Source organism: Spinacia oleracea, chromosome 1 (assembly GCF_020520425.1).
Source record: "Spinacia oleracea cultivar Varoflay chromosome 1, BTI_SOV_V1, whole genome shotgun sequence".
NCBI lineage: Eukaryota > Viridiplantae > Streptophyta > Magnoliopsida > Caryophyllales > Amaranthaceae > Spinacia > Spinacia oleracea.
Genome location: NC_079487.1, coordinates 129,669,856 through 129,697,520, shown reverse-complemented (window position 1 = coordinate 129,697,520; position 27,665 = coordinate 129,669,856). Strand labels below are relative to the sequence as shown.

The window sequence follows — 27,665 nt, the reverse complement described above, 5'->3', positions numbered from 1 at the left end:
CCTCTGACTATATATTTATGTTTTACTGTATGTAACAAGTTTTGGTGTACTGGTTTGTATTTTAGCTTTGAAGGAGCTATATATATATTGATTATTGATAGTTGTCCTTTTGCTCTAAAAGTAAACAAGTGTACCCTCATTTAAGCATTCAGATGGGTTTCTTGCCAGATTCTTAAAGAAGATACCAAATTGGTTCTTTTGAGTATTAAATGTTTGAAGATGTTTTTGCAGATATCATATTATTTCGACTTTTGCTTTCTGAAGGTGACAATAGAGCCAAAGGCTTAGTATTAGTATTCATTTGTTTTTAATGTAAGAAAATGAAAGAATTGGACCCTATTGCCATGTTACATACTCGTACATAATACACCGTTTTAAACTGGTCGTTACCTTCTAACCTAGTGTTGGGCTACGATGACGTTACAATTATAGAGCCCTGAAAAAAAGGACTTGATAAGGATCAAACATTCAAATCCATGATCTTGGGTAATATAAACCAATGCCTTAACCACTCATCCAATTTTGTTTTAATGTATATTTAGGGAATTGTTATTTACAAACTTTTAGGAAAGAATGCCTAAAGGTTATACCACTTTTATGCACCGGAACCAATTAGTTATGCACTTTAACTAATTAGTTAACCACTGAAACCAATTAGTTAAGACTGAAATTCAATTAGTTAATCAACGAAACCAATTAGTTATGCAACCGAACCAATTAGTTAAGCACTTAACCAATTTAAACAATGAAACTGATTAGTTAAGCAATGAAACTGATTAGTTAAGCAATGAGATCAATTATTTAAGATTTTATGAGTTTTAGTTAATAATAAGTTTAATTAAAAATAATAACTATTCGACTCATTAATTAAACTATTTGTCTTTATACCTTAACTATTTTGTTATTCTATTAGTTATGATTTTATTACTTTTAGTTATGTTTTACACTAGTTTAGTTAGTACCAAAAAAGTGGCCCATTATGCGGCCTTACACAAAAATTTCTATTTATTATTTTATATCTGAATTTTGGGGCACTGTTCTGTCACTCATCCTACGCGCTCTCAAAACCGCCAATGTTCAATCTAACCTTGAGACTGAGGTTCAATTACCACTAGAGACATCTTAAGCTTGCAATTCCCTTAACTCCCCCGACCGGGTTAGTCAATTACATTACTTAATGAAAAACCCTAATTTTCGAGCAGCTTCAAATCGAATTTTCGGATCGGTTACAATGTTAATTGCATTGAGTGGCTACAAGTAGAATAGAGATAGGAAGATAGGAATCAAGTATAATGTGTTAGTAACTTAGTATTGAATGGACACAAGTAGATCATGTATAGTATAAGGTGTTTGTTTGTGGTCCACTCAAGCCCAAAGGTGTCACTTCCACTTCATGTACTACGTAACACATCAAAACAAGTATTTTATGGAACTGTTGCCGCCAAACTTTATATATAAAAAAAAAAATTAAAATTTTAATCGTGATACTGTTTGATAATAGAAAAAGGGTGATTCTCTATTTTTTGTTTCACTATAAATGTTTTAGACTTTTTAGCGTAAGAAGACACAATTTCGGTATTAGACTATAGTATAAAGCAATAGTGGAGATTATCGTGCCGCACCATGATTAACAACTTAATTTATTTTCTTAGCATGGACAAATGTCATGTACAAAAATGAGTTGAATTATTAGCGCGGTTCAAATATATACGTGGTTCAGCCCAATAGCCCATACAGCCTACTTTAATTGGCAACATATAATATTTCATTTATTTATTTATTTATTTATTTATTTATTTATGTTTGGTAAGCATAATACTCCCTCCGTCCTTTAATATTCGACCCACTTTGACTTTTTGCACTATTCACATAATTTACTTTGACCCTATTTTGTTTTTAGTATATGAAAATAAATGTTAGTATATAATATATTGTTGGCTTCATCTTAATATATATTTTCAAAAAATTAATATTTTTATAAGCTTTTATAATATGTAGTTAAGGAAATTGGTGGTCAAAGTTGTGCATTGACAAACGTATCCGGTCAAAACATGTCGAGTATTAAGGGACAGAGAGAGTATTGTTTTGATTAGCTTTAATGGAGGATACAAATATAGTAAATTGTGTCATGTGCCAACGTATGGTGATTCTGATGAAGTAATCAAATGTGCACAAGGTAGATATGTCATCCCATACTATGAAGTACGTAGTACTACGTATTATGTACGGAGTATGGTGCTACATAACCACAATATATACCTTCCATCAAAAAGATTCATAACCACAATATATACCTTCCATCAAAAAGATTGGAACTTGTAAAAATTAAGAGTTCAATTTTTGAACATGAGAACATTGGAAGTTACTCTTAATACGTACTAAGTAGAAGTTAAAGAATAACTTATTAGAAGACTAGCTCAAACAAAATTAATTGTTCTTGCCAAATAGGACCATTATATTGGAGTGTTACTATCATTATTCTAGTTTTGCTATAGAATAAGAAGAAGAGTTATTTAAGAAGACAAAAGGTCCAGGGTAGTTATAATAGCAATTACTCCTTAGTCCTTACTAAGAGAGATGGAAAAACAGAGTGGTCCTTGTATCTTTAATCCAACTGTTGCGCCACTTACCTGTTTTTAAACAGGGAGTACTACTCCTTATAACACATTACTCTTCCAGATATTTCTCTCTACGGTACAACATGACGTACTAACACGAGGGCAACTCATATCTGAGGGTTAGGCGGTAATTTCACAATTATTTTGAAATTTTTTGAGTACCATATTTGATAATGAACACAATTTTTGAACTTCTGAGTACCATTTTCGAATTTTTATTTGAACTTATGAATACCATATTTGAACTTTTAAGTTCTGATATATTTTTGTTGAAACATATCTGAGATTGGAATATAGTTCCAAACCTAATCCACATATCAGCTGCAAAATGTATAGGAATAATTTAATTTTGTGAGGCCTCGCTTTTATAGAGATATATTTGGAAGCAAATGGAGGCCGTTTCTAGGAAAGATCAGCGTTAAGCATATACTCCGTATGATAATTATCCAAAAAGTTCCAACAAATTTAAGAATTGAAATGTGAAAATTAGAGTAATAATGCATGAAGTGGGAGTGTTGAAATGCACAAACAAAAATGTTGGGATAAATAATGCATTGTCCGAACGAAGGAGCCACAAAAAATTTGGATTTTGTTTGCGCATCAAAGAATGCCGACAATAATGAGGTGGAACTGCCTGCTTATTTGGACCCCAACCTCATTACTCATTAATTCATTATCTTCCCATGCATAGTCCAATTTTTAATTAACAAGTATGGTAAGTGGGCAGGAGATAATGAAATATCAGGCATGACATGTATTATGCCAGTTAAATACGGTCAGATAAGTATTCCAAACGGATTTAAAGTTATCCTAATATATAATAATAATGTTATAACGGATGTAAAGAAAGATTAAATAATGTAATAAAGAACGCAAAGATTTAACGTGATTCACTAACAATGTGTTAGCTACGTCCACAGGCAGAGGGGAGGAAAGTTTTATTGATCTTGATGAGTACAGATTACATAATACAACTAGGTTATGACATATAGAGAGTTTATATAGTACTCTCTAGACAGGTCCGAATAATAGGCCCAAAACAGATCACCCTAGTCTAGAATAACAGATACCGTAAAGAATAACAGATATCCAGATCCCCGTGCTGGGGCGTTGCAGTAAGGGGGCTTTACCGATTCAAGGCATTATTCTAACAAATAAATTAATGTAGAGTAAGTCTCTTATGACAACACTATATACATGGGACCGTTGATATTATCATTAGAAAACATAATTATATTATGACAAAGTATAACTATTTGATTGAAAAGTATAACTATTAGATAGAGACTTTAGTTTAATTAATTGCATAAGTATAACTATTCAGTAAAAGTTGGTTTTATATCTAAAACCGTCTTTTATAAATTTGTGTTTGATGTTTATCCTATCCGTAAAAGAATTTTGGAAACGGAAAAGCTCAATGGAGATCGAAGAATAAGATGCTGCTCCACTTAGGTTCTAAATGGCACTCCCCTAATCATACACTTGATAATGGTCCATTGAAAATAAATGATTATATAATACTATCTCCGTTTCAGAAAGTTCTTTACAGTTACTATTTGCACGGACTACAATGCAATATTTAACTACTAATATATTCAATTTTGTATGTGGAAAAATTATAAAAAGTTGATATTTTGAAAATACATACCTAGACCAATCTAACAATATCTTACATGTACTGTTTTGATGTATATAATAGGAAGAATTTACGGTCAACGTTTTCATATTTTAGATTACATATTCCAAAGCGTAAAGAACTTTCAGAAACGGAGGAAATATATCTTTTGATGCGAAAATGATTACTCCGTACTAATTAAGAAAATAGAATAATGGATGCATGTAGTAGAAGTTAATAACAAGACAACAATACTAACGGACGAATAAATACATCATAATTCATAACTCAAATTATTATTAGTACTTATTGTTTGCACTAAAAAGGGGCTTATTTCAAAAGAAAATAAAAATAAATAAAAGGGGCTTAAAGGAATTTAAATAAAATTTCCAATGCTTTCGGATTGCAAACTTGCGATTGACTTGCTTCATTTAGATCCTCACACTAATTGTTCTATTATTGAAAAGAACGTGCCCAACGTGGAATGTCAATATGTACGTTTGGTGAGCTCTCCACACATTGCAAATTAATTTTAAGATGAAATCCTAATAAGTTTGTATATAGTCAAACTGTCCTCTATTGATATCCTTTCGGTTACAAAGGATGTAAGAAAGATAAATTAAAAATGTAGACAAAGAATATAATACTTAACTTGTTTTATTAACAATGTGTTAGCTATTCTATCAAAAAAAAAACAAAAACAATGTGTTAGCTACGTTCATGTAAAGAGAAAAACTTTATTGATTTTGAGGATTACATATTACAAAATACAACTAGGTTTGACCTATAATTTTTATATGCTATTATCTAAACATATGCGGAAAGACTCACAAATCAGGCGTAAACAAATAACTCTAGCACAGACTAACAAATAGCACTTCATGGGACATTCTAACACCTTCCTTGCTCCTCGTATACCACTACACCTATATACTACTCCCTTTATCTCTAAAAGATTTCCGCAAAACACATTTTTCACTTTACTAAGGGAGAAGACAAAAGAAAATTAAGGGATTTAATTGGTATCATGTGTTTTTGCTAAACTAAAAAGAAATTGAGTCATTCTTTTAAAGACGGAGAGAGGCGTATACAACCGATATGTTACTTCGTTTTTGGTGCTCCATAACAAGGATTTGTTAGAATGAGGATCGCAAAACGAGAAAAGACAACCAAAACAAGCTATGTTGAGATGACCATTCTTTACCAAAACATGGTTTATGCATTCGTGTGTACCCTGTTTCTAAATGACCATATAGTTCAAATACAAAGAACATATTGTTCATATCAAAAGAATATATAGCAAATGAAAATATAGTTCAAATCCAAAGAACATATAGTTCAAATATTTCACTAATACATGTACGTTGAAATCATTCTATACGTTCATTAGATTCTCAACGAATATTCAAAAGGGTGCACAATGAGCATTGTGCACCCGAATGTATAATTCAAATTGCGATTAAATTCTTTACCTCAATAGAAAAAGGGAAGAGAGTTTGGGATGCATATGGAGACAACGTGGCAATTTATTAGAGATTTTCTCATTTCTCACTCTACTAGTCTATAAAGAGTCCGATCATTGAAAGCGTTTCATCAATGTTCCACATTATACACCTTGTCACCACTCAAAGAGAAAGAAAACAAAGGAAATGAAAATACACAAAGAAGTGGCAAAAGAGACAAAGGGTCTACCATGTGGAAGAAGGCACAAGTGTTTACATAAACAACCAACATTATTAATTGAGGATGTTAAGTTATAACCCTAGCTAGCTAACTTAGTCTCTTCCCTTTATCATTCATCTTAGGACATAATATTAGACAAGGTGGGCAATACTTTTATCATTTTTGCCTAACTACAATGTCTACTTATCCAAAACCTTCCTAACAATATGAACCAATGAAGATAGCATAAATAATGGACTAATGGAGCATCTTTTGATGTGGAATTGTGGATGAATTATTAGGGATATGGTCATAACATGATAACAATGTGATAAACTGTATGACAAAAATTAATGACCACGTAGAATAACGAGTGGAGGAAAAAATGCTAGAACTTTATTTTCAAGTAAAAGATGATAGTTAAGTGGTCAGATAATATGAAACAGGCAACGCCAGTTGAGTGATTAACACTACAAGTAATTATACCATTAATGACGGGAAATCCCGTCGCTAAAGGCCAATTATCGTTGATTAACAACGGGATTTCCTGTCGCGAACCCGTCATTAATGGAAAATCCCGTTGTTAACCCGTCATAAAAGACATTTGCGACGGTTGTTTCCGTCTTTGTTTGGTTGTTCCCCATCTCATAACCTTTTGTGACGGAATTTTTGACCGTCGTTATTAGGTTGTCATTAAAGATACAAATTCTTATACTATAAATAATACTATTTCATACCAAGGGTAAAATTTCTAACAAATAGATTTGAATTATTGAATTATTTATTTTGCTTTATTAAAGAAGGTGGGCTTTGTTGTCGAGTAATGAGTGAGGGGAATTTAGGTATCTAGTTATTTGGTATTTCAAACTGATAAATCAAAGCCAGCACATAGATCCTTAATTACAAATTTATAATTACCTTGGGGAAAATTTAAAAAGGAAAAACAATCCAATTTGGAGCAAGAACAAAAATCCAATAATGTTAGGATAAAGATTAAAGACCCTCATGAAACTGACATTGTTAAAAGACAGATTCCTCATTATAAAATGGAGACAAGCTAAATTCTGTTAATCAACAAGTATAGTAGAGTTGTTAATTATATTACTCTAAGAAAGGAATTTTATACTCCTTGATAAACAAGTTAACAAACCATGATTTCGTGTACACTGTTAGGGTTATTTGATCTTAGATATTGGGTTATACTTCGTAATGAGTAAAACTTAATGCTACATGCACATTCTCTCCTACTCTCCTAATTATGTGTGTCAGAGACAACTGTAACAATAAAGAGAACGGAGGTGTATAACACCCTATTTTGTTCACTTTATTTCAGGAAAAATAAGTCAGACAAGTTCAGTAAAAATAAGGTTTATATAAACACAATTTATAACAAAATTAAGGTGTAATAAGTTTTAATAAATTCAGGAAAAATAAGTGAAATCAGGTGAATAGAACACACAGTTAACCTGATCTCTTCGCCGCTTAGGAATAAGGTCCTATCAAGAATGGACTAATGGGAGCTCCAGCTTACACTGCTTGGACTCTAGCAGATAAATCATTGTGATAGTTTCAATTCTAGCTAGAGAGGTCTTATAATTTGGATAATATACACATGGGAAGACAACAGTCCCATAAATAAACATTAAAACTAAAATCAATGTACTTTGCAGAAACACAATTAGTGGGTCAGGTCAATAATTGGGTCAAGTACCTCATTTTCACATTGGATCCTCTTCCTGTCTTCCATATTAAGGATCACAGGTTTCAGGAACTGTTACTGTTATCTGTCATTCTTTACCAGTCAGATTCCTATCCCCAGATGTAAAAATGACATTGAAAAAAACAAGTGTTGGATATTCATTTAGTGAGTAATTCCAGTTGGTTTCGGGTTGGTTCAACTTTAAGTCGAGTCATATTCAAGTCTATAGGTCGGGTTTATATCGATACAGTCCATAGTTTAGACCTATCGTTAGGTTACCAATCACATTTTAGTGATTTTTATAAACTAAGACAATAATTGATCCAATAATGTTGGCATATAAGAGATCCATCATTTGTTGTATCCCATAAACTGTCTTTTTCCTAGACTGCAAAAATGAGGCATGTAGTGTGAGAACTGAAGATCATACCTGCAGATAATAAACATCAAATGAAATCAAAGAAGGTGGATCATATCTCAGAACACTACCAGTTACAGTCTTACAGATGATGTCAGAGGTTTCAGAAGCAGTAGATATTGCAAGTTATACATGCACGTGAACCAAATTGGTCATCAAATCAACATTATATCATTATATGGGTGCTCTATTATTATTACTTGGCTTCCATGACTTGGATCCTCGTAACAAACTCTATTCGAATACAATCACAATCTCAACCACCAAGCCCCCGTTGTCCCACCGGTCAATTTTTACACATAAATAAGTTTTAGCTGATCTAACTCAAGATATCACCAAGATTTCGGGGAAGGAAAACCGAATCCTACAGCTTCTTTGTGAGATGAGAACACTAATCTTACCAAACTTCAATCATTTCCTCTATCTACTAACTATCTAAGGCTCTGTTTGGTTGAGTGTAAAAAAATTTCAGTGTAAAATGATTTTCATCAAAAACAAAATTCCAAAATTAGTTTTCCGTTGTTTGGTTCCATGTAAGAAAATTCACGAAATGGAAGGAAAATGAAGGGGAAAGTACGTAGGTAGGGAGAAGAGTGTACAAGAGAGATAAGGAAAAAAGAAGTTCCTTCATTTTGAAGGGAAAATGGTTTTCCATCATTGGGAGAGCGATTTTACTCCAAAGGAAAATGAGTAAAATAGTTTTACACTCCTTGCAGACCAAACAATGTAAAAGTGAAAATAGAGGAAAACGATTTTTCAGAAAATATTTTACGTTATACCAAACGGAGCCTAACAGGTACTGGAAGAAAATCACTGCAATTTTTTTCATGAGTAAACTATAAAAGATACAAGTTTTGGCCAAAAATGTAAATTTGTAGATCAGGATTTTTATAAATCAGATTTCTCTGTTAAACCAGCAAACAACTCCAGTATATAACAATGGAATTTTCAATAACAAAACAGGAATTAGAGGCCATTCACTCTTGGTTTTGCACCCAAGGGAAAATTTTCATTTCATGTTTTCCCAATTCGGGTCACAAAAGTTTTCTGACTGTACAGGATACAAGACTACAAGCTTTACAATCCCCAGTCCTCAACTATGTCTCACAATAACTGTACAATTTAAAAGATAAATATGATCTTTCAATGACAGTATCACACTAAAACGTACAAAGAATTGCACCGGTAAAATGTGATTTGTAATAAGACCAGCATGGGAAGATCACGTGCCACTGAGCTCGGGTCACTTTTGGTTCAGACCAGATCCTTGTGACATTGAAATCAAAAAGTTGGGTTAATCACTTCTAATCTGTCCTATAAGCCCACCCATGATCATCTAGATATGCCTGAACTGCTTCTTTAATGGCGAAATTTGGTATCAACTGGGATTCATCAAGTGGTTCACGCGTGATTGGATCAAACTTGCCCACCTAAGAGATCCATTGAATGTCAACATCATGACAATATATGTATGCAATAAAAAAACAAATTTAACCCCCATAAAAGAAACGAACTGAACCTTCTCAAGATGGTCAAGGAGAACGCCTCTCTCATAAGTGACTCCACTCGGTGTAATGACAGGATCGCGGAATATGTCAAGTGTGATTCTACAGCATAAGTAATCAGGCACCTGAAAAAACATGATTAGTGTTTTGTGCACTAAAAACCGCCGAAGGAAGTACTCAAAGACATCTAAAAAAACTGCCATACAAGTGTTTAAGTACCTCAGAGGGGATGTCCTGTTCAGCAGCTTTCCTAAAAACACCTTCCAGCGCCTTTAACTGATTCATAAGGCCAACATCAGCTTCGTTAATAAATCCTTCCAACTTGGAAGAATCCATTATATGTTGCTCCTTAAGAGCCTCATCACATGCTTCTCTGAGTGATATACAAAATGGAAACCAAAGTGAACTTCAATATAAATTATGATACATAAAAGAAGTGATCAGAAAAAGCTAATTTAAAACATTGCATACTTCAACGTCTGCAATTCCCATGAACGGTGGCTAGATTCCTGTTCCCACAATAAATATCTTGCTTTTGCGAGCTCCTGCCAGATCTCCTCTACCATATATCCCTTTGGATTTGCACCTCTTCCTAGATCTAAAGCCTGAACGTCCAGAATACTCAGTATTTTCAGTGAAGTTACAGAATACTAAGTCAATAGCACGTAAAGTTTGATAACTTTATTCATATGAATCATATCATAAACACAATTAACAGGAAAAGAGAATCGCAGAAAAAATCATCAGGACCTGTAAGTCATGCAGCAAATAGAATGATCAACTGTTGTCAACAATCATACAGCACCGACAACTACAGAGTCAATACCTGTTCTAAGAATTATTGGGATCCACAAGTTCCTGAACAAATTACTCAACCACACAGCACAATCTAAAACCTCCAATTCTCGCTACAGCCACCCCTAATGACACCAGGAGCAGGATACATCCTGTCATACGACCATATACCCAAACTTTCAAAGTGGTTGTATACCTTGGGAAGTTGGGTACTTACATTCACCTTGACAATCTGATAGACTGAAAGCTCCTCCAAGACATCCCTCCCCAAGAATAAAAGGGGATAAAGGTGTAAAACACACTTTTGGTAAAGAAGTGATTCTTAACTGTTGAGAACCGCTTGAATGAATAGAAACTAACAACTACTGCAAGTCGAGCAACCAACAGTTATGCAAACTTACAGTCCCAAAATGAAAGCAAGTACTTTTTGCACAAGGACTTAATCTGCTACAACATCCTTTTGTCCTTAACTCCACATTTGAAGTTGTAAATATTATCCAACTAATGATGCACAAAATTTTCTTCCACAGAATAAAGACCAAGACACGTGTCTACCTCAGCAACTTACAGTACCTATTTACCATATCCACCATGAGACGACCTCACAGGATCTGTAACTTCCAAAAACCATTTTGATATCATCATCATAAATTCGTAATTGTTTCCATTCTGGACACATAATAGAAGCCTCCAATTTCGTTGAAAGCAAGAACACAGCCAATGTCCAATAAAAATTAAGTATACAATAGAAGCCTCCAATTTTGTTGAACACAAGAACACAGCCAATGTCCAATAAAAATTAAGTATACAATAGCATATGAAAACAGCCCTACCGAGAGTAGTGATTTTATGTTATATAGTTATTACCCAAACCTTCCCTGCTTTATGTACCCAAACTTGCCACAAGAACAATCTTGAAGTCATAACCACATATATATAAGTCCAAAATCCAAATGCTCAATACATAAAAAGCTGATAAAAACAGAACAGCAGAACCACATAAAGATTGTCCTTCCAAGAATGACAATACTACCAAATCATTCCTTGCTCTTCATATCGACACCAAACTATTGACCAAAACTGAGAGGAAACATGGCATCAAATCTCAACAGTAAAAGGAACACATAGAGCATCCCAAAGGACACACTTAAAAGGAACTCCAAACCATTAAACATTCATGTAATCATTGTTACTGATTTATAGAGACAATTATACAAACATCCTAGAACTATTAAATACTTCAAAAGTTCAAAACAGCTTAGCACAGATACTTGACCTGTACAAGTAATCAATTAGACAATGGATTACATCTTTGAAGACCTAGTAGCTAGAGTGGTTATTGGACAGTGTAATTCAATGAGTATAGGGTTAGGATTAAGGTAATGGACATGTTCTTTGTTAGAAAGGGTCATTAGTTCATTACAGGGTTAAAGTGATAGCCCTATAATTTGTAAAAGAAAATATAGACAAGGTCAAAATAATTAAATGTATAGTTACATATTCAAATGTACTAACTTTTATCTCCCTCCTCTTCGTTTTCTTGCTCGTTTATTAGCCCTCTCACTATTGACCTGATATTGACTCGTGTCCAAACTTGACAAAAACCGCATCATAAGAACGACCCTTTTTACCCAACTCGCCCAATAACCAGGTAGAAGTCTTACGACCCCCAACATCAATAGGAAGATCCCAAAAAATCTTTACCAAAGAATTTGAAAAAAAAGAGCCTTCATATCAAACCATCTTAGAAAAATTGCTCTTGCAGTGATCACATGAGCACTAAAACAAGTCCACAACCACCATTACACAGTACAAATCTAATACAGACCTCACACACGTTGTGAAAAGGTCGAAGATATGCACGGTTTTTCTTTCAAGTGTTACCTAACCCTAAGGCCCTATTCTTTTCATTTTTCACCTAAGTGACCTAACAACAATAAGTTTCATGTCTTACAAGTCCTAATAATTCATAACAGGTGCAAATAAATTCACACAAGGGTTCAAAAGTGTAAGTCACAACTAAAAAATAAGTTTACATAAGGGCCAATAAGTTAAACGTTTTCAGGTGCAAATAGCAAACCTTGAAAGAGTGACATGTACCAGAAGACCCTCAAAAGAATATATAGGGACATAGGGTAATGTTCTCAAAAATCTGAAATAAACATATACTCCCTCCGTATTTTTTTAGGAGTCACATGTTGACCGGCACAAAGGAAACATAGTTGAATTTGATATAATAATGATGCAAGTGGGGTAGTTGACAATAAAGAAATATATAAAAAAAACAAGAGGGTGTAAAAGTTACCAAAAATAGAATTATTTATGATTTCAGGGGGGTTATAGAAATAAAAAGTAATAACCAATTAGGGAGTGGGTGTAAAAGTTACCAAAAATGGAATTGTGACTCCTAAAAAAATACGGCTTGAAGTAGTAGTTGCGACCCCTAAAAACATACGAAGGGAGCATTTCATATAATAATTTCAAATTCCAGTTAGAGCCAAGAGCACATTGAGCAGAGCGGTCATGCAAAATTGCAGAGAGGGCAAAAGCTAGACTAAGTTCATTCCCGGGAACATGTGAAAATAAGATTAATCCCAAAGAACCAATTAGTTTAAAAGCTGAGCAGCTTACGAATAAAACATGAAAATGTCTTCCCACTTTGTAAACAACACTATCGGAATGGTATTTACAGTTGCACTTGTCACCTGTGTTGCTCCTTATTTTTTATATTTCATATACCGCTCATACAAAGATAACAAATCTGAGATGTGAAGCAACAAACGATCAAAGTCTGTAGGCCTGGAGTTGAATAGGTAAAAGGCGCTTCAAGGCCTTCAACTGATGGTAAGTAATGAGATTATAAGGGAAGGGGTAGAAAGGAAGAACAGTTGACCGACAAGTAACTATCATAGAGTTAAACCATATACACATCATTTAAGAAAAGCCAATAACATACCTTCTCCAGTTCTTTCACTCCTTCCTTATACTCTGTTCTCTGTAGCAACGCAAGACCCAACATATAATGTGCCTGTTATTGAAAAAAAGATGACGATAAATGATAAATAAAATCAACGAAAAAGCTCAACAATGTCTCTGATAAAACCCCTCAAAAAAAATCTCTGATAAAAACGTAAAACATATATTAAACAACAGAAGTCCATATCTCTATCTCCAGCTACATGATCTATCCATGCCTAAGGATAAATATTCACGAGTGGTGCAACAAGTCACAATCCACCGATCTTTAAGGGTTTAAATGGCAAAGCCCTTGACTGTAGAAGGAAGGATGAATATGAGAAATAAAAAGCAACATGCTAGGGGCTTCCAGTGGGAAGTGCCAAGAATTAATCAATGTGTTCTCAGTGACTCAGCCACCTGCTTCAGCTATCTTGGGTCTAGACAAGCCAACGCATAATTTTTTTATTTGAATCTTAACCCTTTTCCGGATGAGTAGAAAGGGATGTGGGGTGGGGGGTGAGGATGTTTCAAATGATTCGTAATCAATCAACCTGCAAACCCTTTGTCTTAGACAGTTCTACTAACAAAAATATATTTACCGTATACATGAAATGAGGCTATCCATGTCTTTGCCCATTGATGAACCTTGTTTTCTATATCGATAACTTAAATCAAATTTACATGGATAGCTATTGAAATAGATTTGTAGCACCGGAATGGTTACATAAGACCCTATCCACAAAAAAACAAGTATAATTGGTTTTTCTTTAGTAGACAGTTTATTCAACTTTAAGATTATATTTGTTAGTCATAAATGGTACTCCCTCCGTTTCTAAATAAGTGTCACATCTCCTTTTTTGGCGTTCCCTTATAAGTGTCACATTTCTATTTTTGAACATATACTTTTCCCACTTTTCCATACACTTTTCACACTTTTCCATACACTTTTCTCACTTTTTTATAAATCATGATTATTTTTACGGATTTTTCATGAAATACCCCCGAATTTTGCCGTAATTCACCAAATGCCCCTCGACTTTCAGAAATTCATAAAATACCCCTATTCCAATACTAAATGTACTTAATACCCTTATTTCAAAACTTAATCCACCAAATATATTTAATGACGTCATCAAACCTATAATCAACCCATTATCGTCTCATTAACCCAACTAATCTCTAATTAACACCCATAATCAACCCACCCATTAACAAACCAAATTAACCCACCCATTAACCCACTAATCCACCCAGAAATCAAGATATCATATCCAACAATAACACCACCATATCTCCTTTTTCACCCATGTCTGCCGCCAGCTGCTCCGCTACCAAACTACAATAACAACACCATATCTCCTCTTACCTCCTTCCCTAATTAATTAACCCCTTCCCTTCCTACAGACCTTTCCCCTTCATCTCTAATCCAAAATTCCAAATTCCGAGTTTCCAACATAGATTTTAAGAAATGGGCTCGGCCCGTCGGAGTTGGTTATAAAGGTCATTGGGGAGAGTGGGCTCAGTGGTGGAGTGGCGGTAACAATGGCAGTTGTGGTGGTGGAGATTCGGGTAGGTGGGGAGAGCCAATTGGATTGAACATAATTATCAGCTTTTCTCCAGGGAGGGATGTGCATACCCTTCTTCTTAAGGCTTTGATTTGCTGCTTCATAGAGAATACAAAAGGATTGATTTGTAGGTCTTTGTTGATCTTGCAACCTCGAATTCTGACCTCAAGTCTATGTCAATTATCAACTCTCTCTCCTCCCACAATTACATCCACATCCTATTCCGCAAATTCCCCAGAAATTCAATCAATTGATTGCACAAAATTAATCAAAATAATAATAAAAAAAATCCAAACTCCTGAATTCCAGGTAGAAAAAACGAACAACATAGCAATTACGTACAGCAAAGGGATCTCGACACACAACTGTAGATTTTTCGCAATTACATCTTCAGTATATGATTTCTTACCAAAATCTCTAATTTTCAGGCATAAACTACTCGTATTTTTTATTGATCTTCCCAAATTCATCTTTAATCCACAATTCCAAGATCCGAGTCTCCGACATAGGCAATTCCGAGTTTCCGGAATTTCAATTTCTAATTCGCACAAAAAATTGGTTGATTTTTGCCCAAAAAATTGATTGATTTTTACCGGAAAAATTGATTAGAGAAGCCGGAAAATATGAGAACTACCGGAAATCAGACAGTTGTTTGTGTTTATAATTAATGGTGGTGGTCGAGCCGAAGGTGTATGGGGAGACTTTTACGGCGGCGGCGGAGGAGAGGAAGAGGAAGGCGAGGAGAGAGAAAATGGGGGTGGCTGCCGGTGAAATCGTATTACAGTGGGTTAATGGGAAAGGAAGAAGGAAAGGGGTGAGAGAAAAGAAAAAGTAATTAAGGGAAAAATGGGTTAATGGGTGGGTTAAGTGGATTAATTAGGGTTGATGACGTCATAGGGGTATTTGGTACATTAAGTATTGGAATAAGGGTATCTTATGAATTTCTGAAAGTCGAGGGGCATTTGGTGAATTACGCCAAAATTCGGGGGTATTTCATGAAAAATCCGTTATTTTTACTTACACATTCTACACTTTTCCACTTTTCAATCCCCACATCCACTTTTTTTTTGTACTTTATTCAATTAAACAATTATCTACTTTATCCTTTTCCCAAAAAAAAACATTCCCAATCATTAACTCTTACACACTTTACAATTTTATTAATTACCGCGCCGGAGCCCAAATGTGACACTTATTTAGGAACGGAGGGAGTATATGTAATCCATTTGACATTAGAAATACACCGCAACCCCCTTATCCCAGAAAGATAGAGGCGCTGGAATAATTAAATGTTAAAAACAATCTTGTTCTAACTATAAATTATTAGTGGTAAGTGTGCCACACCAATGACTGGTGCAAAGAAAATAGAAAGGGGAACAGAAAATAGGTCAAATAAGTTTAATCAAGACAAAAGGCAAGAGTTGAGTCAAAAAATAGAAGAGAAAACAAAGCTTCATGTGAATTTCAATATTGAAATCTGTAGCACTACCAAAGAAGATAGCTGGGAGTCTGGGACATCAAGCCACCTCTATGGACAGCATAAAGGAAGTTGTTCTACTAGCCATCCCCAACTAAACGAGAACCGCATTGTCCATTCTTCTTCTATTTATAAATCTTAAAATTTCCCACTCAAATCTTAGTTCTGAAAGAAATTCCTTTATTTCAATACTTCTCATAGCAATTTGTGACTTGATCATGCCAGAACTCCTAGGCAACACTTAAGGTTGCTCCACAAGTCAGACAAGCTTAGTTGTACTTTAAAACTATGTGGTTGGACATGCCCCGAATTTCGAGATGCTCAACCCGAAAAGCTGTAAGGCAGATTAACCCGTGTTATGGGTCACTGAACTGAACAGTTACTGTTAGTACATTCAAGTCCTTGTTTATCAAAGGAGGAAAAACAAACTCCCATGAAAAGCATACTAATAATGCATAATGCCCCACAACTAATTTTCTCACTGAGATACATATTCCCATACTGTGTCCACTACTTGATAATACTGTATATAGGGTGACCATTTTTAAACTCAAAATACACAATTACACGTTACACCCTCACAATCCCATCTACCAATGATTAAAAAATGCTCTCATTTTCCAAATCCCACAAGGCCTACCATAATATTCCAGTTAGATAGAACTCATTATGCACAATCTTCAACGTTATGGAATGTGTCCCTTCCAAATGAGTGCCAATCTATTACTGGCTCTCTATTTTCAGCTCCCCACCCTTCAAGTTATTTTGAAATAATGAGCAGAACAAAACCTACCTAACAATGCTGAAGGCAGACGAACTCTAGGCAGAAAGAACAGCTAAATCTGAATGGAAAACACTAAAAATCTAAAAGCATTCAACAGGTTGATCTCCTCAGAAAGGGGAGGGTTTCGGATTTCAGGCTCTCCTGTGACTCCTTTCTGCCTCCAGCTTATTGACAAAATGCTGAAGCCAACGAAAGTCTAGGCACAAAGAACAAAAAATGCATCCAACCAAGCACTCAGCAGGATCTCCTCAGGAGGACAGGGGACCTGACTTAGGCTCTCCTGTCTACCTCCAGCTTACAGACATACACAAAGAGATTCAAGAATTTAGATGTATCTTAAATCTGCTAGTGGAACCCCGAACCCTTGGTTTTTTAACCCTCGGAAGATAACCTCTTAGTAAGGAAGCCTGGTATTAACGCCTTAGTTCTCAACCCATATAACATACAACATTCACGTATGGAATGTTCAAGTTTCTTGTAAATCGTAGCAGACTATAATTGCAGTAATAATAATAGAATAAAATACCAAAATGCATGCTTTCTTTCTCTTACCCTCCTCATCCAAGCAAAACCCTTTATTGTTGAAAGTGTTGACTCCATGATCTAGTGTTCTCATAGATGTCCTACCATGTATCTAATGAGCTGTTTCCTACTTTCTATCCTGCATAACATGTCCATAAAAGAGCATGGGGAACACCAAAGAACGAAAGGAAATAGCTACATGACTTGATGATTGTTTAACACAGGACAAATCCTCCCTTCAGCATAAAGAAGAGAATAAGTTCAGTCTTTTGAGGCAAGGGATTTAGAAAGTTATACTGACACTGTAAACATAAACTAATTATACTCCCTTTGCTTTCTAATCAAAAGGGACTCCATAAACCCAACAAAATATTACGCTTGACTCCATTCTCTTCCCTTTCCTCTCAAAGGACTTTCAAAAGCATCCAACTACTGGAACCCCCTTATAAGAGTAATATCTTGTCTAGTGTAGTGGAGGAAAGCGAACAACCCAAAGAAAGCATTCAACAATTTAAGGCGTTAACCCATCCATCTCTGTGTCACCAACAGCAATAGTTTGGAGTATATAGGGCAACCTATGGGAAAGTCATTTGCATCATCTATGAGCCTCTCACTACAAGCACAGAACATCTTTAACTAATTGTTGCAGCGCATTACAAAAAGTAACTCCCAAATACAGCACAGTGCTTTCTTGTCTAGGAGCTACCAGCTCATCTTGTTCAAATAATTTACTTGCCTTCGACGGTGACCTCTCTAAACTCCATCTTTCTTTTACATAAGAATAACATTTTCATTAAAAACTCACAAAGGGGAGAACAGCAAGAGGACAAGGTTCTCCTAGGAGAAACAGCTAATTTGTTTATTTAATTCTTTGGCTTTCGGTGCAAGATAGATTGCCAATCAAAAGCAGGATGCAAAATTTTGGTACCCAAGATAGTTTAGACAGAACTTTGTAAGGAAATTCCCAGGGAGTGCTGCACATTTGAAGATTTTTTAGAAATATTTCTTTTCTGCAGCTGTGTGGAAAGTTCTGTTATAGTGGTTACAGCCCATTGCTTCTTTCTGTTGGGATGAAATGCTTCACTACGTTGTTACCACGCAAAATATAGAATACTTCCAAATATGCAGAACACTTCTTGCCAAAAGTATTTGCCTAAGTGGGAAGAAAGGAATATCACAATCTCACCATAAAACTTAGCCTAAAAGTTGCTAATATTGTTCATTTTAGAGATGAGGCTGCTAGTTGGCTAGGTGACATGCAGGGGAAAGCGTCTTTTTTTGTTCACCTCAAGTTGTGAGTGTTAGCTCAAACCGCTTGGGCAATGAATCCTAAAACTTAAAGGTCCAATCAAAATGTCTCTTGGCAGCTAATCCATACTATGTATAAATCTCACTTTCCTTGTTGCTTTTTGTTTTGAAAAGAGGTGAGTAACTAAAAATATATTTCTTGTTACTCAATTCCTAATCACAATCACTCCTTAAAATGACTCGAGTTTACCAAAGTAACACTTGACCATAAACAATACAGAAATACAATAAGAATATAGATCATACACCCCAAGCTTCTTTAGAAAAACAACTTCCATCCACTTCCCCCCACGAGAGTTCAGCTGATTTCCTAACCAACACATCAACGATGAATAAATTCTAGTTGTGTTCCAAAATCCTACCAAGACAAGTGACTCGTTTAACATTCCAAGAAGAAACAGAATATTTCCTAACTTCTTTCTTGGTGCAATGTCACAAAGTCATAACCAAGGCAAGTAAAGTTCGAGTCTTGAGAACACTATCTCATTTTCCGGAAACAGAATTCCGAGACAAAATTACCACAAACTGCAAGCCAGCCATGAAAAATGAAGAAAAGAAGCTAATTACTGAAAAACCATTTAACAACCTTGACAGAGCCATTGGCAAGTAGTATTGCTTTTCGACAATCTTCTTCAACTCTTTCCCAATTACTACAAGAATAAAAGGAAAACTGCAATCAAAACAAAAACGAAAATGGACGATAAAATCACCAAAAATTAATGAATTTTAACAGATACATACTCTTTTTTCATATGGCATAGTGCACGATTGGTCCAATAAATCGGGATATTAGGGCATAAAGCGATCGCCTACAAAATTCCCACCAAATTCATCAATCAAAATGTTCCAACCGAAAAAATATCGCTTTGATTTTTCAATTTTGGTGTTCAATGAACGTAAAACATGATCTTGTTTATAAAAAAAATCAACAATAAGAAATGAAAAATCAAAAGAGGGAAAATGAGAGAAATACCTCAGTGTAAGCATCAATGGCAGCTCCAAACCTGGATTTCTTGAAGCAGTTATTGCCGTCTTGTCGCAGTAGCTCCGCCTGTTTGGCCACCGCAGACAAGGCCGCCGCTGGTGACATCTTAGTCTCTCTTCTTCAGTTTCTGTATATAGAGAGCTTCGAGATGATTCCAGGATGCAGGAGAGAAGACTAAAAGTTCTGACCCAGAAAATGTGAACAAGACCGAAACAGATTTTAAAGAAATGAAGAAAGAAGTTGGAGAAACGAAAATACGAATAACCGGAAATGAAATTGTGATACACTGATACGTGATTACGGATTTACGGGTGTGTCGTAGACTTGTGGTAGTTTCCAATGTCGAATTGTCGATGTTGTTTTAAAAAATGGTAAGAAAATTTTACGATATTCACTCGGTCACTTTCTTCCTTATTTATTTTTCCAATTAGATCGAGTTATTGGATAGATTGAGGTCTGATCGATACAGATTAAAACGGATAGGTTTATATAGGATCATTTTTAACGAGTCAATAATGGATATGTTGTAGTGGATTGTGTATCAACAGTGGACGGGGTAATAAATGAGTAAGGAAAAATGAAGAAAAAGTTGTTTATAAATACAAGTAATATGAAATTATACACATAAATTATTTATATCAAAACTGTTTCAAAATTATTGGGCTATAAGTTTGACTCTATATCGATCTTGTTCAATAAGAGCGCTATTAACTTAACCCTAACCCTAAATTCATCGTGCTACTTTATCCAATAATTAGGTCTAATTAAGTAATTAGGAGTATAATTATGTATATAGGGATAGTAATATCTATCAAGCAAGCTCAATTGGTGGAGTTTTTCTTGGGAGTTGGACTCTCTTATCTTCCCCATACTTTCAAACTTTTAGACGCATAACTGGGTTGACTATCGTGTGATAGGTACCAATTTACTACAGTTATTTATCTTAGTAAAAAACAATAGTATTACTATATATTTGTATGTTCACCCCATTTTCCAAATATAAGCCTGGTTTCCTCATAAATATTTGCTATCAACCTATGCTAGAGTATAGTCAATCTAGTCAATGCAACCATTGATCAAATAGATTGTTAGAATATGATTTGAATCGGTCAAGTCTATTATAACACTCCATTTTAAACGACTTTTCAGCGCTTTTTTCGAAGCGATTTTTTACGAGATCTTTAAGACTCATTCTTGACTCACTTTATGAAGCCTTAAAAAACACGAACCAAAAAGCACCTTAAACAATAAAACATGGAAAATAAAATAAAAATAAAAGGATTTATGATTATTATTCTTTTGCCTTGAAAAATAGGCCCAAGTAGCTTATTTTTAAGATAAAAGGGGAAAACTCATTAATTAACTAATTAGTGTCACGTCACTATCCCACCTCCTATTAGCGGACAACATAAAAAGTGATTTGTTTAAAAGTTAGGAATGATACATAGGAGGGGCACCTACCTAGGGTTATTTGACTCTTGAGAGATATGCTAGTTTGGAGAGTACTTTGTACTTAAGGTGCAAGACCTTGATGGGTATAATGGTTGACTTATTCAAGTAGTAGTCTTATATACACGCGATGTGTGCGAACTATATTAAAAGCAAAATTATGTTGTATAGAAAATATTATTCGTAAAGTTTTTCTACAGAAAAAATAGCCATCAAAATAATTGAGGGATAGTTTTTATTAGGGGTGCAAATGAGTCGAGACTCTCAATAAACTACTCGGTTTCGGGCTCGGTTAAAGTTCGTTCATATTTGTTTATTTAATAAATGAGCTGTCCTTGAACAACTTTTGAAGCTCGTTTAATAAACGAGCTTGAACATGAACATATGTATGCTCGTTTATTTATGTTCATGAACAATTCGTTTATTTATGTTCATGAACAACTCGTTTATTTATGTTCATGAACAAAGTCATCTATTTGCGTTCATAATCAAAATTTCCATACATAATTGTATGAGCATAGATAAAAACCGTATTCCGAATTTAATTTTAACAACCAAAAAAATAAATCATAAAATAAAAATATTTTGATTGGTAACAATGACGATCTCCTTTGTCGATTCATGTTAACCGACCCCAAATCATTTTGGGAATAAAGCTTTGTTGTTGTTGTTGTTGTTGTTTTTGTAGAACAAAAATATTTTGAATTGAAATGGCTAAATTAGTGCACATTCAAATGGTTAAACTTTAAAGTGCACAACTCGTTTATGAATTCGGCTCGGTTAATAAATGAGAGGTTCATGAACCGTTCACGAACACTAAATCTCTTAAACGAACCGAGCTTGAACATATATTTGAGCTCGGTTGAAAGCTCGGGCTCGGGATCGAGCTTGCCTAAATTAAATGAACATGAACATGAACAAGGTAGTACTCGGCTCGGCTCGGTCGGCTCGTTTGCACCCCTATTTTTATTACGGAGTATATGTGTTTGATTGAACTTTGTTAAAAACTTTAAATCAAAATATTTATTTGTGACAATATTATGTCGCATAATAAAAAACTTAAAAGGAAAAATAAATAAATCATGTGATTAATAAGGAGTATATTAGGGTTGTGATTAAGTATTTGATTGTGACTTTCCTTTTTTATTTTTGACCTTTTGTCTACTATGTTTAAATCTAATTGACTAATTTTTTTTTATGCCTTTTTATTTTATTCACAATTAATGTTAATATAATTTTAAAGTAGTGTTAAATTGATTGAGTAATTTCCTTTTATGCCTTTTTATTTTACAATTAATATAAATATTACGGAGTATTTGTAAGTAACTAGTAAGGGTGTTTTGGATTATTCTATAGGGAACACCAAAATGTCATTTACGATAATGACCTCAAAAGTTCCCTTATAAAATAGAGATAATTGAATTGTTAACTTATTTCTTGCAAACGGCCCGAAGTTGACTTATTTCAATTTTTTATGTTTTTTTTTTTTTTGAAGTAAACAATTTTTTATGTCATAACTATACTAATTTACAAAATGATTAGACTATAAGCTTGACCCTATAATACTGTAATAACCATGTCCAATGAGAGTCATGTATCGTTCCCTGATGAATTGTAAGGTGCAAATGAAATTCGATTACTCGCAATATTATCTGAGCTCAATGAAACTAAAAATAGATAGAAAGACGTCCATCAGAAACATGAACATAATAAAGCTCGAAAACTTAGAAATTTGTCACTCAAAATAGTTTTACATAATTGTAATGGATCACCAATACATGACGGTGAGGATAGGATAGCACCAATTTCTAGTAAGTGAATCTTGGGCACAAATTTCCCCATTTATTAGCACTCATTAATAATGCAGTAGAGTACATTATACGTAGTTTCATAATTAAGTATAATTAAGTAGTGTATATTGTAACAGACAACAGCAACATCTGTTACATATCAGTGAGTCTAGGGTGCCGGCCATGGCTTTCAAGCTTTCATAGCAGAGCAAGAGCAAGGTGCACGTGGGTGAAACCCGAGCTCCGACATCTTCTTGTGTGACTCAGCATAGTGTGCGAAGAACACCTTCTCATCCTGCATATATACATGCCATTTTAGTTAATTAATTAGAGCCCTGATCATTTTCTACTGCCAATTTTTACGATACAAACTATTCGACTCATAAATTTAACTATTTTGTTATTCTATTAGTTAAGATTTTATTATTTTTAGTTATGTTTTACACTAGTTTAGTTAGTACCAAAAAAGTGGTCTAACCGTTATACAAAAGTTTCTGTTTTAACTATAAGGACGTAACATATTAATTAGTTAGTGTTTCAGGGAAATTTCTTATGTACAACCGGTTGTGCAAGGGAATACTAGCATATCATGTTAATTACTCGTAGTACACACTACTAGGATAGCCGAATATGAAATGTATTATGTCATTACTGATCGGTGGAGTATAAAACTAATCTTGGGTTTCAACCATCAGGTTAAGCTTTTGGTTGAGTCTGTCATATGACAATTACCTTTGCATACAGTTGAACATAGCGACGGAAATCAGGATCCTCAGCGAGAACTTTATCCGAGGGGAATTTCACCAGTCCAGGAATGTCAGGCTTCCTCAAGTTTCTGATCACAGAACGAATAAGATAGACATTTTTAAGACAAATTAAAAGGAAGTAAATAATTCCTATGTTTACACAAACTAACAACTGGATTGTTGAAAAGCTACAATATATCTTACACATAATAGGAATTGTCGAACTTCAAAGGTTGTTCGGTGAAAGGACCATCAAAACCTGACCTATCCTTGTGTGCTCGACCCTGTAAGTTAAGTTCACATAAATTTCAATAATAAAGTAATCCAATAAAATTAAAATGGCATGGTATAAGGATTATACAGATCAGAAGTTGGTTACCAGTGTGTGAGCTCCAGATAAAACAACAATATCCCTATTGTTCAAGCCCATTCGGTAAAATATATCTTTCAGATGATTGGATCCTACATGGAAAAGAAGACATTAATTTATCAAATCCATGAGCTTAATTTGTACAATTAGTAGGTGAGTTTAATTTATTATTTATCGTGAATATAATGATACGGCATACCCTAATACGGGTGCCTGGGACTCATATATATAATAATATCGTACAGTAGTACAATTACGAGTATACCCTTAGTATCCTATATTATTTATGTATGTACCTCCATTGGGATTTGGAAGAGCTCCACTGTCTTGTTCATTCGGGGCATCCTATTGTAAACAATCATATATAATATATATATAAGGGTACAATTCATTTGAAAGTTAATTAAGTTGATACATATACATGTACGTGCTACATTTACCGGACGGCCGGAGACAAAAGGGATAATCGGACCTCCAGTAACTTCAACTGCAACCATACCAGCTAGCTGTCAATGAATAAAAATATTAATTAGTCGTCAAGAACTACGTACACGTACACGTACTAGTAAGAAGTAAAATTAAAGAAAGTCACCTGGTAAAGGTCAGCATAAGTAACCTTGGGGTACTTGACCTTCACTTGTTCTGAGACACCACAAAGTGGTAATTAAGTTGTGTTAGATACACACACGCGTTACGCGTACTATACAAGCTTAATTAATTAATACGTAGTACTACGTATTTGTTTGGCTCACCGCAAAAATCAATAGCATTTTTAACACCATTGTTGGGAGGATTGCTCAACTCATTCCTAATCGAACCATTTGGACCTCCTGTCTTTGTTTTCGCGTCATAAGTACCCGCATCATGAAATCTACAACACCAACAACCAAGTAATTAAGAGAATAAGAGCCTAATTATGTTGTTTCGAGTTTGATAGATTGATTTAATTAAAGGAAAAACTTATATATTTACGTTAGATCGTCAGATAAACAAAGAGTTAATTCTTCAATTCATAATTAAGGTAACATTAATTAGATATTAGAAACTCTGATGTTCAACCAAAATGAGCATTATTAAAGAACACAAGAATTTAACAAGAACAAACATATAATTAAGGGGTGAAAGGAAGATTACGTACGCTAAGCGAAGCAAGATTGGAGCAAACTGCTTATCGTTTTGCAGAAGACAATGAAGATGTCTACGAGCTCCTTCAATTTGTTTCAAGTACTCTTCATCCACAATCTGCTCTGCTTTCAACTGTGCGTGTGACATGGTAATCAATATTCAATATGGAGTACCACGTATTATATTATTGAAAATTGAAATGCTAGGAATGAATTATAAAATATGGCTTTGTGGTGGTCTTACTTATACAAGGCTAGCTCATATAAAAATAAGGCTTAAATTTTTTATTTCATGTTCAAACGTGCCACATTTTGTACAAGTAATAGAATATATAATGCAATAAAATAAAATAATTGTGTGGAAGCATCGAATTCCATTAAAATAATTGTATAGAAGCATCGAATTGTATAAAAGGATCATGAATTCGTGAGTCCCTTACTGCAACACCCCAACACGAGATCTCGCTTTTCCGCATCTGTCTAGAGAGTACTATATAAACTCTCTAGGTCATAACCTAGTTGTATTCCGTAATCTGTACTCCTCAAGATTAATAAAACATTCTTCCCCTCTGCCTGTGAACATAGCTAACACATTGTTAGTGAAGCGTACCACGTTAAATCTCTGCGTTCTTTATTTACGTTATTTGATCTTTCTATGCTTATGTAGATATTTAATATAATAATAATCCATATTATTAAGGGCATCAAATTATTCAAAGTTAAGTCTTTTAAGGGAACCGAATACAATTTTGTCAAAAACTTTGTAAAAGAAAAGAAGACAATGCAAGGGGGGCGTTTCGATACCCCAATATGGAAGAATTTGAATTTGAATTTGGACCAATTTTTGGTATTATATTGCCCACTTGATCATACACATACCGGTACCCAATATGGAAGTATCATATTCCAATCGACATTACACTTTTGAATATGGCCATACCGATTACCGCCATACACTTACTATTAACTATTTAGGCATTTTATGTCTGTGTCAAAGCTTACAACTTACATCTAGGTAGATACAGACATTAAAGAGCCTTGTTTGATGATCAATTGTTGGGTATTTAGTTATTTACTGCATGTTAAACAATAGCTAACTAAATTGATTAGTGGTATTACTCACATAAGTAGAAGGTGTGAGTCAATCTACTACTACCTCCGCTTTAAACATTTTTGCCCATTTTTATTTAAGTTTTACCCTTTTTTTTTTATTTTTATTCACATTTTATCAGCTCTCACCCTTTAACGCTTGGTTTGTGCACCTGTTTTAAACAAAAGAACATAGGGACAAAAACAAACAACTTGGATAAAAAAAAAAAGAACATAAAATTTAACAATGAGAGTATCTGCCATAAATTAAGTCTACATTTTCAAAAACCTTCGTTACTCTCCTTTGCATACTAACTCTCTTATTCTAGAAATTTCAAAAAATCTAACCATAAATTAAAACCCTAATTTTCATAAAATCATTAAAGAAACCTTCAAATTAATTTTATCATCAACTCCTAATTTACCTTAACTACAAGCAAAATATATATGAAAAATGGGAGAGGACAAGTGTTTAGAAAAGTAACTTGAGAACAGGCCCGGTGGTGGCCCTGTGCAACCTGGTCAACAGCACAGGGCCACCCAAAAATAAAGGGCCCAATCGAAAAGTCCAACTACCTATTAAAAAAAAAAAAAAAAAAGAAAAAAAGAAAATGCTCTTAATTGAGAATTGCGAAACAGACGTTAGGACTTAGGCATTCAATTCAACTTCTAGGAAATCGAAAATCACGGGCTTCATGGCATTGAAAAATGAAAATCAATCACCTCACCAACTTCCCAAATTTAATTTCCTACTTTCCTTCCTCAATATTCAATCTCCATAACTCCATTCAATCACCATGATTCATCTCCCCTAATTTAATTTTCTTTCCTATTCCAAAATCTCAATTCCAAAAATATTGTTTTCAATTTTCAACTGAAATTTCACATCAGATTATCAATTTGACCGAAAAAAAAGATTTTGCCATCAATGGAACCGATAATTTCGCAACAAACGGCTAGATTTTCCCCCTTTAAATTCTTCTACTTTTTTCAAACAAATCATCAATTTCATATTTTCATTCGAAGAAAAAAATTATCAGATTTAGATTTGGGGATTCATTGATTTGTTGAAGATGAAGAACAAGATTCACAGAGCCAAAGGTATTTTCTTCTTAATTTCGTCATTTTACAATGGAATTTCCGATTTTGTTATTTTACAATTGATTTTTTTTGATTTTTTTATTTT

The 27,665-nt window shown here is 34.2% G+C and overlaps 2 protein-coding genes across 2 annotated transcripts; both read right to left on the bottom strand.

The window, feature by feature from the left end:
• Positions 1-8,978: 8,978 nt before the first annotated feature.
• Positions 8,979-20,198, bottom strand: LOC110802354 (E3 ubiquitin-protein ligase CHIP). The gene is made up of 8 exons (XM_022007813.2): positions 19,900-20,198; positions 19,668-19,735; positions 19,513-19,576; positions 13,269-13,340; positions 9,989-10,122; positions 9,737-9,890; positions 9,532-9,642; positions 8,979-9,442 (listed from the first exon to the last, which is right to left on the bottom strand). The coding sequence occupies exons 1-8, from the start codon at positions 20,014-20,016 to the stop codon at positions 9,317-9,319; spliced, it is 846 nt and encodes a 281-aa protein (XP_021863505.1). The 5' UTR covers positions 20,017-20,198; the 3' UTR covers positions 8,979-9,316.
• Positions 20,199-23,055: 2,857 nt separating this feature from the next.
• On the bottom strand, positions 23,056-25,764 carry LOC110802362 (L-ascorbate peroxidase 3). Its single transcript, XM_022007817.2, has 9 exons — positions 25,405-25,764; positions 25,019-25,137; positions 24,859-24,908; positions 24,707-24,772; positions 24,563-24,611; positions 24,276-24,358; positions 24,101-24,180; positions 23,883-23,985; positions 23,056-23,445 (listed from the first exon to the last, which is right to left on the bottom strand). Exons 1-9 carry the CDS (start codon positions 25,536-25,538, stop codon positions 23,341-23,343), a joined length of 789 nt encoding a protein of 262 aa, XP_021863509.2. The 5' UTR covers positions 25,539-25,764; the 3' UTR covers positions 23,056-23,340.
• Between the last annotated feature and the right edge of the window lie 1,901 nt (positions 25,765-27,665).

Coding starts and splice junctions, on each gene's coding strand:
- LOC110802354 (XM_022007813.2), bottom strand. CDS start 20,016: ATGTCACCAGCGGCGGCCTTGTCTGCGGTGGCCAAACAGGCGGAGCTA. Junction 19,736..19,899: donor CCATTGATGCTTACACTGAG/GTATTTCTCTCA, acceptor GGAATTTTGTAG/GCGATCGCTTTATGCCCTAA. Junction 9,443..9,531: donor TCCTTGACCATCTTGAGAAG/GTTCAGTTCGTT, acceptor TGGATCTCTTAG/GTGGGCAAGTTTGATCCAAT.
- LOC110802362 (XM_022007817.2), bottom strand. CDS start 25,538: ATGTCACACGCACAGTTGAAAGCAGAGCAGATTGTGGATGAAGAGTAC. Junction 24,909..25,018: donor AAATGCTATTGATTTTTGCG/GTGAGCCAAACA, acceptor GTGGTGTCTCAG/AACAAGTGAAGGTCAAGTAC. Junction 24,359..24,562: donor TCTTCCAAATCCCAATGGAG/GTACATACATAA, acceptor TTTTCCATGTAG/GATCCAATCATCTGAAAGAT.